The sequence below is a fragment of the Ochotona princeps genome, chromosome 2, assembly GCF_030435755.1.
Source record: "Ochotona princeps isolate mOchPri1 chromosome 2, mOchPri1.hap1, whole genome shotgun sequence".
Classification (NCBI taxonomy): domain Eukaryota; kingdom Metazoa; phylum Chordata; class Mammalia; order Lagomorpha; family Ochotonidae; genus Ochotona; species Ochotona princeps.
The window spans coordinates 7085959-7100273 of record NC_080833.1 but is presented as its reverse complement, the minus strand read 5'-3'; the positions used below and the strand labels follow the sequence as shown (position 1 = coordinate 7100273).

The following is a 14315-nucleotide window of genomic DNA, read 5'->3' as shown; positions in this document are numbered from 1 at the left end:
TCTTTGGGGATGCTCTCCTGGCCTAGTCACTTGCCTGGGTCTCGGAGGGAAGCCACGGAGGATGTCAGGGGAGTTGGGCCAACCTTATCCCCATACCCTCTCTCCATTAGCCAGCCAACTTGCCAGGCATATCTCCCCAGAAAATCTGGGGGGCCAGTTCCAGTCTCAAGCTCAGAGAAGGAGGAGTCAGTTTCCCCCCACCCCTTGGCAAGGCAGAGATGGGAAGGCGGCCCATCTCAGTGCCCACTCCAAGGAGGAGTTTTGAGGAGGGATGAGTCTACCCCCACTACAATTTTCTTGGTGTTGATATTTAGGGGCTGAATTCTTGGCATCTTCATCACGTTTGCTTCCTGGCTGAGTGCCGAGAGGGAGCCGGCCAGGGGGGAGGACGGCCTGTCTGGGACAAGAGGGTGGCCTGCGAGGCTGATGGATGAGTCAGGTATGAAGCCAGCCTGGGCATCTGGACTCCCTCGTTCCGTCGGCCCGCCGCTTCCTCCTCTTCCACCCTTATTTGGAGCCTCTGACAGCTGAGCTGCCAACAAACCGGGGGAGCTGGGCTTGGGCCAAGCCGTCCCTCGGCTCCCCCGTGAGCATCCCGTTGCCCGGGAGCAAGAGGTCCTGAGGCGTGGTGGGAGATAACCAAGGACTCTTTTTTGCTCTTCTCACACCTTTGAAGTGGGAACCTCTTGAGGCAAATCAACAAGAATGTGGCTTTTGCCGTAGAGGGTCCCGGGTGCGGCTGGGGCTGCTGGAGGCAGAGGGGGCTGTGACAAGCTCTGCCGTCTGATAACTTTAAAAGGGCATCTTCTGCAGGCTCCTCACTCAGCTGCTTTATCGCTGCAAGTGACAGAATGGGGAGGGTTTCCACCCCTCCGGTGCTCCCCAGAGAGCTGAGGGGCTATAAAAACAGGCTGCCCCGACAGCTGGGAGACGGTGACGGACAAACACGGAGAGAGGGGGGACCAAGAGGAAGGCGAAGCAGCCTATAGCACATCACGCCTGACCACCACGCCAGCATGGGCTGCTGCTCCACTATCATTGTGAGCTTCCTCTTCTGCCTGGCCTTCCAGCCCCCTGAGCCAACCGGAGCTAACCCAGTGTACAATGCCTTATCCAACACAGACTTAATGGATTTCAAGGTAGGACTAAGAAGTGGGGGGCACCCGGGGGCTTTTGGATCCTTGCTCTTCCCCCCTCGATTTTCTCCAAGTCAATGAGCATGTTCCTCTCCTCTATGTTTTCCCTCGGTGAAGAATTTGCTGGACCGTTTGGAGGACAAGATGCCTCTCGAAGATGAGGCAGCGCCCCTACCAGCGCTAAGTGAGCAGAGCCAGAGCGAAGATGCTGGGGCAGCTCTCAGCTCCCTGCCGGAGGTGCCTCCCTGGACTGGGGATGTCAGCTCAGCCCAGAGAGATGGGGGAGTCCTCGGACGGAGCCCCTGGGATGGCTCTGAACAATCTGCTCTCCTGAAAAGCAAGCTGAGGGCACTGCTTGCCGCTCCTCGGAGCCTGCGGAGGTCCAGCTGCTTTGGGGGAAGGATTGACAGGATTGGAGCCCAGAGCGGCCTGGGCTGCAACAGCTTCCGGTAAGACGCACTGGGGAATGGAAACAGGATGGGGAGGAAGGAGGTCATGGTATTGCTTTTTTTAAAGGGACCCATGTAGAAGCTTGTTTCTCCTGAGATTTCTATCCTAACTTGGGGGTGTGCGAATCTCAGAATTCTGTCATTGGTGAGGTCCTGTTACAGAAATGCTAACAAAAACAGAAAAGGAAGGAAGGAAGGAAGAAAGGGAGGAAAGAAGGAAGGAAGGAAGGGAGGAGGAAAGGGAGGAAAGGGAGGAATGAAGGGAGGAAGGGGAGGAGAAGGAAGGAGGGAGAAACAAAAGGAGGAAGGGTAGGGGGAGGAGGGGGAGAAATTAAGGGAGGGAGGAAGGAAGGATGGGAGGAAGGAAAGGGAGCAAGGGAGGAATGAAGGAAGAGAGGAATGAAGGGAGGGAGGGAGGAGCAAAGGGCTGGAGTGAGAACTATCATCACAGGCACTGGAGAGCATGGTATTCCTGGGGCCCGGTCATCTTTGCATGGCTGACTGGGTCGGGGGAGATGTTCTTCCCTAGAGTTTCAGAATCCTGAATGAGTCCAGTGAGTGTGACAAGGACTACCCTCACTTGCTCTCCTGATCAGCTTGCTTACCAGTTTATAAAGCCCAAGAGGGTCATCAGGCTGGAGTGCGGGCTGCTGAGTCAGTCATCAAGAGGTTTGCACAGTCATGTGAGGCTGACGTTTCCAGGCTACCAAGCCCAATATGTTTGTGTTCCTTTGTAGTACCCGAAGATAACAGCCAGTGAGGAAAGGTGGCCAGGACAACATTCTACCGAGAGGTGCAGACTGCAAAGACATCCTCACCCTCTCGTGTCTCTCACGTCACCTTGTCTCATCTTAGTGCACTCTATTTGAGCCTCAGCATCCTGTTAATGTTTCTCACACCTGATGCTAACTGTAAAGTGGTTAAACTGTGACTTTTGCTGCCTCTCTCACGTCAAGCATTAAAACTTAGCATAGACCCTTTGTTACTGAGAGCTGTTTGAAAATAATAATAAACTTCAGCACCACGGACAGCGACCACGGTGTTCTTTGTGGCTTCTTTATTCTTTGTCCGAGAAAATGAATGTTTTTTTATTCCAATTATTTGCTTTTCCTTTCCCTGTTAAGGGGCATGAAGCCTCAAAACGTAGCTCTCCAACCTACTTTCATCTTACCCCCAGCCTCAGATCCTGAAAAAAAAAAATCCCAACGGATTGAAATGGCTTATATACTCAGATTTGCTCACATTCAGGGCTTCTTATGCACCGGAAATACACACTTGGATTTTTTCCTTCACTTTTTTTTCTTTTTGCTACAGCATTCTAGGGCACATTTATCCAACAAAAATACAGATCAGGTTTTAAAAGTGAGCTGCTGGCGTTGAGGGAATGACACTCTTGTTTTCAGTACAAGTAGGCAGAGTGTTGGGTTTCACACTGAGCAAAGGGGAGAAAGCTGTGTGTGTTGGCGAACTGCAATCTGCTGAGCCATTTGAAAAACACAGTCTTTCCCATGATTCAGGTGCAAGCAGCAGACCTGACAGGGCTGAGTTATGGCCAGCTGAAACACATGCAGAGTTTTGTCTCTGCTTCTGGAGCGGATGCCCAGCTCACCTTCTGCACAGAGCAGTTCCTCTAACCTACTCTCCCAGCGTGAGCCTCACACTTCCCTCCCGAACAGAACCCCTGACATTCTAAACACCTGCACGTGCTTGCCTCTCTATGCCCTTACTTCTGCTGTCCCTTCCACCTGGAACAGCCGGCACAGTCCTCCAAGGCCACGTCTCCCTTCCTGACACCAAGTCCCTATGGAAGGCCACGCTCTTCTGGGGCATCTGTATCTTACTGTTGCAGCACCAGGCACCATGATGCCTAGAGGTCCCTAGCTGCCAGCCCTCATCCTCTAGCAAACGCCTCTTCAGCCCCACATGGCAGGACATGCTCCCTGACTGTAGGGCTGAGTCTCTCAGTATTGCACAGAAACTGGAAGAAGAGGAGACTAAGTAGTAACGTGCCCTTTGTGGAGGGCAGCGGAGGCCAGAAACCAGTTGCTGTGAAGGGGGTGGACTGCTTCTGGTTGAATGGTCTTTATCTGGACTTCAAACACAGAAGAGCAGAAAACCAAGTAGAAAGTGAAACACAAGACAGCATAGACAGGAAAAGACATCTGTTCCCACATGGCTCCTGAGGTCTGAGTGACCAGGAGGGGAAGAGTGTTGAGCAGGACAAACACTCGGGTGTCACCGCAATAGGCCTCCCAACCCCCACCAAATGGAACTCTTGGAAAATGACAAATGCCCAGGCAGAAAATGTTCCTGGAATTCAGCACAAATGTGGGCATCAACTGAGTGGGCGGAAGGGCAAAATTGAGGCAGACCAGAGAAATGAGGAAAGTCCTCTCTCCAGCAAAGAGCAGGAAGTGGACAGTCCTGACAGATGCACTGACAGCTTGCCACGTGGTCTTAACAGCCGTGGACCCAGCTCCATGTCCTTTCTTCTGATTGGCTGTCAGGGGAAACCTATGGGGCCCATTTCCCAACACAACAGTCAGGTTTTTGCAAGGTCCTCTACATACAGCTCCAGGAAGCAGCCACAGGCAGGAAGAGGTTATAACAGGAAGAAGGGATTGGTAAACAAGATGGATCAGCATACACTTGCAGGACAGCAGGGAGCAGTGCGTGTCCATTAACAGCCAGGGGACAGATTGCATTCTTAGCAAAGCCATCGCCCTACACTACACACACGACATCTAAAGGACTTAATTGAGCGTTGTGGAAATCTCACAGAATTGAAATCCTGGGACTTCATGGGTTAAGGCAGTAGCCTTCCTGCTGGGAAAGCTGTGCAAGGAGAAACATGGCTATAAAATCAGCTAGCACAGCACTTTTCACACACTGGAAATCCAGGGAATAAAATAAAAACCAGGCTCCCCTAGAAAGAAAGGGCACAGTGGAGACCAGAGGTCAAGGAGACAGGGGCAGACATTTTATTCTGACGTGGTACAGTCGTCACAAGAACTTCCAAGTGCCAAGAGTTCAAACAAAAAATAAGACTTTACATTAAACAAAGAAATCACGACTTCTATACACAGTGGGCTGAGCAACATCACTGCCTGAACAAACAGTGCAAACAGAAAAACGGAAGCTGCGATGCGGACACGACCAAGGTGCACAGGCATGGGGCAGGGGAGGTCACGCTGCATGGGACGCCGAGGGGCACTGCAGTCCCATGGCCACTCTGTGAGTACTGGACACCTAGATCGAGCGAGTGCCCGCTTCATCTGGGAACTGTTAGCTGAACAAGGTTGTGAGCAAACGATTCCTTAGAATGCCGAGCAGCCAGTCGGGCCTGGGGACCAGGCTTTTGGCCCCACTCCCCACCTTTGCTAGGGAGCCACGCAAACAACCACACTGGAGCTGAACCGAGCCTGGACCTTCCACACCCCGCTCTGCAGAATTCTGCTTTATCCTGGTGCCATTGGTCAGGAGGCAGCAGGGTTGGTAGTGGGTGAGACAGAAACCCAGGGAATCAGGCTCAATTCCCATGGTTACGGCTACAAGGGGACGAGCTGCCATCTTTGGGTTTATGTGGACCAGGTGGGGGAGAACACAGGACCCCCGTGCTGGCCTCAGGTCCTCCTCGGTGGTCACCAGGTCAGTTCAGAGTGAGGCATTCACGCCCTACTGTCAATCTCCAGACTAAATGGATGGGAACAGAGTACCTGGGGACTTGAATGCAATATGATGTGTGCGAGGGACAGATCAATTCCAACCATATCTGCCCGTGGCAGAGGACTGCGCCCTCCCTTGGCCTCTGAGAAGTCCACGCAGGCTTGGGGAGGGGGAGGGGGCAGGCACGGGGGTGGAGCTTCTGTAAGAGGTATCCTGTCAATCTCCTGACATGGGCAACTGGTCCTCTTAGGAAAAATTAGCAATAATGGGGTCAGGCCACCACACCATCAGGTGGCATCCAGTTGTGTGCAACAAGGTTTGCCTTTTTGGTCCTTGCAACTTGCTGAACTGTCATTCCCACTTCACGAGGCAGGTGCATGCAGGGAATCTGAGAAACTCAGAACTTGAAGCCATTCTAGTCCAAGGGTCAGAACACAAGGAGAGTGGAGGGGGCCCAGGCAGCAACAGATCCTGAAGCAGCCGACACCTGGTGGTGAGCGAGCCCACCACAGATCCGGGGCAGAGCTGCTGGCCTCACCCCAGCCCTCTGGTGACTGCCATGGATGGATAAAGCTCAGGACATGAGTATGCCACCCTGGGCCCCAAAGTACCTGGCCCCAGGGAAGCTTCATGGGCCAATCACCATGCAATGGGCGAGGGCAAATGTCAGGGACCAACCAGTCAGGCCAGTGAAATCGCCCAGAGACAGGCCCCTCTGCTTCAGGCTTAACCTGGGCATGAGCTGCAGGAAGCCCCCTGTCCGCCTCTGAGTTGCCCAGAGGGTGGGGCACGGCTGGCATCCGGGAGAGGAGGAGGTTTGGCAATCTCCCTCGGACTAGGCCTCTGCTCAGGACCAACACACACCTGTCCCAGGCCCCGGCTCAGGAGGGATCTTGTGGGGCTCACGGACACTCTCACCTAGGTACCTAGGTGAGTCTCTCCTTCCAGGTAACCTGAAGGCGATGCTGAGATGCTGGGAGATGGGTCTGCTCCATACAGGGCCTGGGAAACTTGAGTCAGTCCTGGATGTGAAGGAGACAGGGATGGCTCAGAGCAGCCACATGTCATGGGGAGGCGGAGAGCCACTGGCAGAGCGAGACAGAGCCGATGCATTCCAAAGAAGGCCAGGTGTCCATTTGAACCACCACCCCCATTTACTGCTCAGAGCGCCCAGTGGGACGGGGCTGTGCTGTGGGTCCAGAGGCGTGGCTGGAGCCGCTGCTCATGCTAAGACTCCCGACGAGTCATACTCCCGACGAGGCTAAGACTCACGCCTCCCTGAAACCTGGGGACGTTTCTCAAAGCCCAATTCTTACACTTGGAAACTCGCTGCATTTTATAACTTGGACCCCAGTGCTTGCCTTGGCCCAACACTTCCCAAAATGGCAAGGCGGCAGCTTAACCACCTGGGAAAGTAGCTGGGGTGGGAACACTGCTCAGGGTCCCTCAGAGGGGACCAGGCTGACTTCCACCTGGGGGCCTGAGCCGACAGTGGATGGACACGAAGGACACGGGGAGCTGGGAGCAGGCAGCAGGAGGCTACTCGCTGAGGAAGGGGGAAAAACCCAAACTCCGAGGGCTTGATGCCCTCTCCATCCGGGACCTCCAACCACCAAAGCATCCGACAGCTCCAGGCTCTCCAGGTGAGAGGGTGGGGAAGTGGCTGGAGGTCGTCGGTGGTCCGGGAGCAGCCCTGGCCAGAGAGCGCGTGAACCGCCCGCCCAGGCAGCCCCGCAGAGAGGCCAGGCCGTCAGAGGGTTTGGTAGTGCTGCCGCAGCCGTGCCTGCAGAAACTCGTAGGTCAGGTTGTGCCGTGTGACAATCCCGACGATCTAGGATGGGGAGAAAGACCCGTGTCACCAGCAGGGTCCCAGCCGCTGGCAGGAAGCGCAGTGGACAGTGCTGGCGCGGCTCAGATGAGCAGGTGCCCAGGTGAGCAGACTAGACAGGACGGGCCAGCTCCCTTCAGAGGCCCTGATTTTCAGATTTCTCCGCTAACCAGGGTTCATGAACTGCAGGTCAGTGGCAGATTAGCTCCTTGTCTGAGGGTCTCCGCTGGGCCGGCTACCAGGTGATGGGATGTGCCTGGGAAGGGGCAGGTGTTCCAACTCTGCTCTCGGCACGTGCGGCCTGCAGGCCATGGCACAGAGACTCCCTTGCAGGACCCCCCTTTGTCACAAGTGCAGGGCACCCCAAAGCTATACCCTCAATGGTCAGAACTGGGCAGTGTGGTCCAAAGGAGCACAGCTTAATCGACTATGACTATGACTATGGTGGGCATGCATGTGTGGTGCTGTGCCAGGGCCAGGCTGCATGATTTTCCCTTTAAGGGGATGGCTTCCTGTGTGGCCACTTGGCAACATGTCCAGGAGGTCTCAACAGGGAAAGACTGCTGTGGTGAAAATCCATGAAACAGCCAACCACCCAGGACACCGAGGAAGAGATGGGGCAGCCACACCATGCGATCATTAAATTCACAGCACATGGGCAGGTGTTTGGCCTAGCAGCTCAGGTGCCTGAGTCCCACACTGGAGGCCCCAGGTGATGGCTTCAGTGCTGGAGGCCCACATGGGAAATCCAGGTGGAGTTCCCAGTCCCAGGCACCGAGCTAGTGGATGGAGTGTGCTGTCTCTCTTACGTCTCTGTCTCTATGAGAAAAGCAAAAAATAAGTAAAACGACACTACAGTAAATGTTTTCTGTCATGGAGCTGTTTTCAACAGATTATGTGAAAAGTCAGGCAATAATTACATGGTAAGAATAAAATTCCATCTTCTCCGATACCTAGTGTATAAAACGTCTACCCCAAGATGCAAAGAACAGGGCGGTTCGCCTGTCCAAGCTCCTGGGGCCCCTCTGCAGGGCATAGCTGACCTGCGATTTGGGTGTGCTTGTTTGGTTGGTTTTTTTTAAAGATTTATTTATTTTTATTGGAAGGGCAGATCAGATTTACGGAAAGAATAAGAGACAAAAAGATCTTCCATCCCCTGGTTCACTCCCCAGTGAATGAACTCCCCAGCAAATGGCCACAACAGGTGGAGCTGAGCCAATTTGAAGCCAGGAGTACAGCTGCTTCTGGGTCTCCCGCGTAGGTGCAGGGTCCCAAGGCTTTGGGCCGTCCTCCACTGCTTTCCCAGGCCACAAGCAAGGAGCTGGATGGGAAGTGGAGCAGCCAGGACACGAACTGGAGCCCATATAGTACCCCAGTGCTTGCAATTGAACCATTGGGTTGAGCACTTGTTTCTGCTTTTCTACTCATCTGTATTTTCTTCTACAATGAAGTAACAATATTTGTGTAATAAGAAAAAAAAATGGGGCCCAGCACGATGGCTCAATTGACTAGTTCGCCCCTTGCAAGTTCCAGGATCCTGCAACGGCCACTTGGGGAGTGAACCAGTGATGGGACATCTTGCCCTCTGCTCTCTTTCTCTGTTAATCTGTTTTTCCAATAAAATAAGCACATTTTTTTTTTTAAAAAAAAAGCAGGTTTGTGATAATTATGGGGTGCTGGATTCCTAGGGAATCCACTCTGTTGTGTAACTGAACTTGTCAGTCTGGGACAGGGCTGATGGAGCAGGCCTGGGGGCTCAGGAGTCTGCTGCCACCTGCTGGCCGAGGCTTGGAACATGCGAGAGGCCCCGGGGATCCTATCTCCCGGGGGTGGGCACAGCAGGCTCTCCTCCCAGTCCATTTGTTCCCCACCCCCAGATCCACTCACCTCTCCCACGGCATTCACCACCGGCAGGTGGCGCAGGCCCATCGTCCTGAACAGGTTGAAGACTTGGGATACGTGGGTGTTAGGTGAGACAGTGAAGGGTGATGGGTTCATGTACGGGGTGACATCCTGCGGAACAGACAGCATCACTCACCTGCGGCCTGAGGTGCTGACAGCCCAACAGGCAGGGGGATGGGCGGGCCCGGCCCTGCTTACCACTATCATGCGTGGGTTCAGCAGGGTGAGGTCCAGGTCGTGGATGTCAGGGAAGCGTGGGTAATCCTCGGCCATCTCGGCGTAGGAGAGGCGCGGCTGGCTGGCGCTCTGCAATTTCAACCCACACACGGCCTGGAGTTAGGCAGCGGCGGCAGGCAGGGTCTCCCCAGGGGCCCTTCTGCCTTCACACCATAGCCCTGCCCAGGGGCAGGTGGAGCCGTGCCGTGGCAGCTCTGAGGAGACACCTGGACCCAAAGCCATTCTTGGACATTTCCTAGCTGAATCATCCTGGACAAGGAACCTGTTCTCTCTGAACTTTCTGCAAAATTGAGATGTAACTGGGTCTTCAAAAGTAGCAGTTATGGAGTGGACCAAGTCCACCAGAGAGATGGGGCCATGTTTCTAAGCCCTTATTTGCCACAAAGTGCCCTTCCAGGAAAAGGGTCTTTGCAGATACTGTCAGCTTCCAACGAGGTGGGCACCTGATCCAGTGGCAGGTGTCCCTAAGAAGAGGGAGGACACAGGGAGGAGGCCATGACCACCTGCTGGCAGCCACGGAGAGCCAAGGATTGTGGGCCGCTAGCAGGGCGGAAGGAGGCACAGGGCCGGACTCTCTTCCAGCGCCTCCCAGGGAGAACGGGACCCCGCGGCCAAGAATCAATCTGCCATCTCAAGTCAGCCGGAGTGCAGATGTTTGACGCAGCAGCTGCAGGATGGTTCCTGGGCAGGTGGGCCCGTGCCACAGGGCTCAGGCTGGGCACACTGAGCATTGGCTCCTGCCCAGTCTGAGCCTCAGCTCCACGGCTAGAACACAACTGTGTACTCCTCCACGCCCAGCCACTGGGGTACCCTGCTCCATTCCAGCCACGCTGCTTCCCTCACCCTCGGCACGACACCCTGTTGGTCCCAACCGTGGGGACTGCTCCTCTGCTGGCTGCCTCTGTGTCCAGAAGCCCACCTAGGAGAGTCACCTGGAGCCCAAGGCTCTGGGTCTCTCAGTCTCCTCCCACAGAGTGGGATGTGACAGGAACCACCTGGACACCACATCCCCCCAAAATAACAGAGAGAAGAGGTCAGTGCAGACGGCAGAAAGAATGGTGTCTCTTTTGGACAACACTTGTGAGAAAGCTTACTGACTTTTCCCAGAAATTAAGACATGGAAGGGCCTGGCGGCGTGGCCTAGCGGCTAAAGTCCTCGCCTTGAACGCACCGGGATCCCATATGGGCGCTGGTTCTAATCCCAGCAGCTCCACTTCCCATCCAGCTCCCTGCTTGTGGCCTGGGAAAGCAGTCGAGGACGGCCCAATGCTTTGGGACCCTGCACCCGCATGGGAGACCCGGAGGAGGTTCCTGGTTCCCAGCTTCGGATGGGTGCGCACCGGCCGCTGCGGCTCACTTGGGGAGTGAATCATCGGACGGAAGATCTTTCTCTCTGTCTCTCCTCCTCTCTGTATATCTGACTTTGTAATAAAATAAATAAAATCTTAAAAAGAAAAAAAAAAGAAATTAAGACACGGAAACTTGATTAAGAGCCTGCAGGCCAGACGGGATGGCTGGCCAATCTCCCTGGGCTTCATCAACTAGCCCGACGGCACCGGCGGGAGCACAAGGGTGCAGCCCATGGACACAAGCGCACAGAACCAGCTCTCCCTCCTAGGACACAGGTCCCTCCTGCCTGGTGGGACCAGCGGAGACTCACCGACTGACTTTCGGAGTAACACACGCCTCGCACAAGCAGGGTGACGAGCTGTGAGCGGAGGATGAGGCCGTGGAAGGTCAGAGGGCGGAAGCGTTCCTCCATGGTCCAGTCTTCGCTTGGGGACTGGTCAGGGTACAGGTTGGGGTACGGAGTGTATCTGTTACACAAAAACCAGATGCTGCTTCATACACCTTGTGGGACCACTTCTCTCCCCCATACCGCACCTGCTCCCCACCTGCTCCCTGTGCTCCTGGGAGGAGTCACCTGGGGGGGCTCACCCGGGGAGGGGCTCACCTGGGCAGGGGGAGGAGCTCACCCAGGGAGGGGCTCACCTGTGGAGGGGGAGGAGCTCACCTAGGGAAGGCTCACCTGGGGGAGGAGCTCACCCAGAGAGGGGTTCATCTGGGGGGGTCTCACCTGGGGAGGGGCTCACCTGCGCTCCAGCATCTGCTGGAGGAGGTCGTCCTTCTCGGCCGGCTCCTCGGAGGCCACATGCTCATCACACACGTTGCGCAACTCGCTCGATGGGTAGGACTTCATGGATTGGCTCCGTCGGCGTTGCTCGCCGGCCCGGGTGAGGATGCTGGACTTCTGTGGGCGGCAGGGGACAAGGACGGGGATGCCACAGACTGCTGTACACAGGGACATGAACACAGCAGTGCCCCCTTAGCTTGAGGACCGGGAGGCAGTAAGGGTCGGGGGTACATCATGCCTGCCACGGAGGGACTCGCTATGGCTCCAGTGCTTAGCAGTCAAGTGGCTGAGCGGGGGTGGGCATGGGCCTGGGTTTGAGGTGCCAGCTGGGACACCTGTCCCCCACATCAGGGTGCCTAGGTTAGAGCTCTGGCTCCAACTTCCCGCAGATGGGGACCCTGGGAGGCAGCTCTGTTGGCTCCTGCCACCCATGAGGGAGACCTGGATTGTCTCCCTGGCCTGACCCGGCCTAGTCCTGGCCACTGGGGAGTGAACCAGCAGCCGGGAAGCTTTTCTCTATCTTCCAAATTAAACAAGTATAAAAGGAGATGAGCAGGGTCCCAGGACACGGTTGTGAACTCCACAGTCACGTCCGCAGACCTGATTCCTTCATTTCTGATCTGGAAAAGCCCCTCAGCCCCCAGAGGGAAATGAGCCCTCACTGTGCCCCATCTTGGCAGGACATCAATCAAGGGGCGTCAGCGTTCAGCCCGAGGGAGGCAATGGCACGTGACTGTCACACAGGTTGCAAAGCGGGGGTGATCCGAGGACAGAGAACAGCGGGTACCTGTTCCTTGTGGGGTGCAAGGGCGTGGTCAGACCCTGGACCCACATACCCAGAGCCTACGGGGTTATGGCTTCTTTCTGTCCCAGAGCTCCCAGCTGATTTGCTTTCCTTTCCTAAGTGGGTCAAAGTTTGTCTCTCTGGCTGGCAGTTCCAGAACCCTCCCTGATACCTGCACACAGATGATGATGAATAATGAAATCTGCTGACGTGAAATAAAGCTCTATTCCCATGTTTGCTGCAAGAATGAACACACACATTAGGGTCTGACAGCTGCTTCTCGCTGTGGAATCCACACTCACTGGGGCGGGGAGTGTAGGCAGGGCTGGCTTTCCCTGCAGCCTCCCCATGCCGCCTCCATCTTAGGGGCGTGGGGGATGACAAGCATGAGGCAGGAGTGCTGAAGAACCACTGGCCTTTTCTCTCGGGCTGTTCCATTACCTTAAACTTGATGTTGTTGCTGATGAGCTGGTTGCCCTTCATGAATTCCTTCTCATTGCCCCGGTTCTCCGTGACCACCGGGAAGGCGTGGTGCACCGTGGTACGCAGGATGCTGACCAGGGACTGGATGCGGGTGTGTGGGTAGACGTAGGTCAGGTTGGGCTCCATGATGTCACTGGCTCGCAGCCTGCGGGTGGGAAAGCCAATTCCAGCTCAGCAGCGTGGCCCCAGTGCCGCAGGAGAGCTGTGCTGGGGCTGGGTGGGCTCCCATCACTGCCTGGAGCACGTGGGCCTCTTTCTGAACCATCTCCAGTGGTCCCCTAAACCCAGCACTTCCCCTGGGACTCCCACTCCCTCACACATGCTGCTCCCCACACGAGGGATGCCCTTCCCTGCCATCATACTAGGTTCTTTACTCGTCCATCAATACCCACAGTTCCCCACCCTGAACCTCATCAGCTTGTCCAGGGGCTGGTCCTCCTCAGCACACAGTACCACTGGAATGGCCATGGTGCCCCTGGCATTTAGAACTTTTCTGTAGCTCTTTAGGCCAGTGGCTGGCAAACCGCAGCCCACAGAGCAAACCCAGCCACATTTACTCACACACATCATCCCCCTGCCACGGCACAGTTGAGCCCAGGCAGCCCCCAAGGCTGTGTGTCCCTGGCCGTTGTAACCAAGGCCTGCTGGCTTACATTGAGGCCTGTATCCTCCAGTCCCTGGCAATGCTAAACACGGTCCATGCAATGGCCCAGCCTGCTCTAGCCCCTCCACAGCCCTGGGTTCCCTGCCTTGTCCCCTCTGCCTCCCAAACCCAAGCTGCTTTCCATTCCCCAGCATACATGGGGACACTGAAACATACAGGTTTACTTCCCACCCAAGAAGTCTGAGTTACAGCTTCCTACACTCATACCGACAGCCCCTGGGCTCTGGAAGCTAGGGGTTCAGAAATAGATAGGAGAAAGCCCGGCCTTACTTGTCCATTTCCACCTCCGTCTCCCATTCCAGAAGCGGCACTCCTCGCAGGCCCACGTGGATATCATAAATGCCCTTATTGAAAAAATCTCCTGTCCATTTGGCGACCTGAAACACAGAGCCAAGACTTTCACATGGGCCCTCGTGTGGTGAACGTGGCACTGCACCTGCCGAGGCCCAGGAGGGCGTGCTCACCATCAGTGTGATCATGATGGGCAGCCCGTATGTGATCTCATTGGTGGACTCGATCAGGATAACTGTGAGACTGATGGTCATGCGGACCACCCCGCCCAGCAGAGCCGCGGCGCCGATCAGGGAGAAGGTGCCCGAGTAGATGTGGCTCAATCCAATGTAGCTGAAGGGAAGATGAGATGATGCCTCGCAATTATGGCGGAGAGGGACTGGGAAGGGGGTGGGAGGGGCTCCAGTGGGCACACTTGAGCTTGGGCAAGACACGTGTGCACACACAGGCACGCGAGCGCATGGTACCTTTTTAGGACGTTGGCAACGAGACGCCCGAATGCAGCCCCACACAGCAGAGAAGGCACAAAAAGGCCACTCGGCACGGAAATGCCATAAGTCCAGCATGCCAGCAAGAAATAGAGGACGAAGAACAAGGCCAAGGTGATGGGGCTGAATGTTCCTGCAAGGCAAGGGCCGACCTGAGTACCACAGCAGACGCTGGAGAAGCCCAGCAGGCCCCCCGCTCTCGCCAGGCCCTCCCACACCCACTATCTCCATCCAGCCCGACACGAAAGCGCCC

The 14315-nt window shown here is 55.7% G+C and overlaps 2 protein-coding genes across 3 annotated transcripts in view; one reads left to right on the top strand and one right to left on the bottom strand.

Moving 5' to 3' along the window:
• The first annotated feature begins 948 nt into the window (after nt 1-948).
• NPPA (natriuretic peptide A) lies at nt 949-2619 on the top strand. The gene is made up of 3 exons (XM_058675328.1): nt 949-1139; nt 1254-1585; nt 2323-2619. Exons 1-3 carry the CDS (start codon nt 1017-1019, stop codon nt 2333-2335), a joined length of 468 nt encoding a protein of 155 aa, XP_058531311.1. The 5' UTR covers nt 949-1016; the 3' UTR covers nt 2336-2619.
• Nucleotides 2620-6526: 3907 nt separating this feature from the next.
• CLCN6 (chloride voltage-gated channel 6) overlaps nt 6527-14315 on the bottom strand; it is a 36778-nt gene continuing 28989 nt past the window's right edge. Inside the window, exons 15-23 of one of the 2 annotated variants that reach the window (XM_004596037.2) lie at nt 14042-14195; nt 13748-13907; nt 13554-13660; nt 12578-12764; nt 11312-11469; nt 10879-11035; nt 9180-9287; nt 8967-9092; nt 6527-7082 (exon numbers count right to left, since the gene is read on the bottom strand). In XM_004596037.2, the coding sequence (XP_004596094.1) occupies nt 7002-7082; nt 8967-9092; nt 9180-9287; nt 10879-11035; nt 11312-11469; nt 12578-12764; nt 13554-13660; nt 13748-13907; nt 14042-14195 (1238 nt within the window). In that variant the 3' untranslated portion in view covers nt 6527-7001. Of the gene's footprint in view, nt 7083-8966; nt 9093-9179; nt 9288-10878; nt 11036-11311; nt 11470-12308; nt 12765-13553; nt 13661-13747; nt 13908-14041; nt 14196-14315 lie in introns of those variants that run through there. The other variant, XR_009246877.1, reaches the window with a different exon arrangement.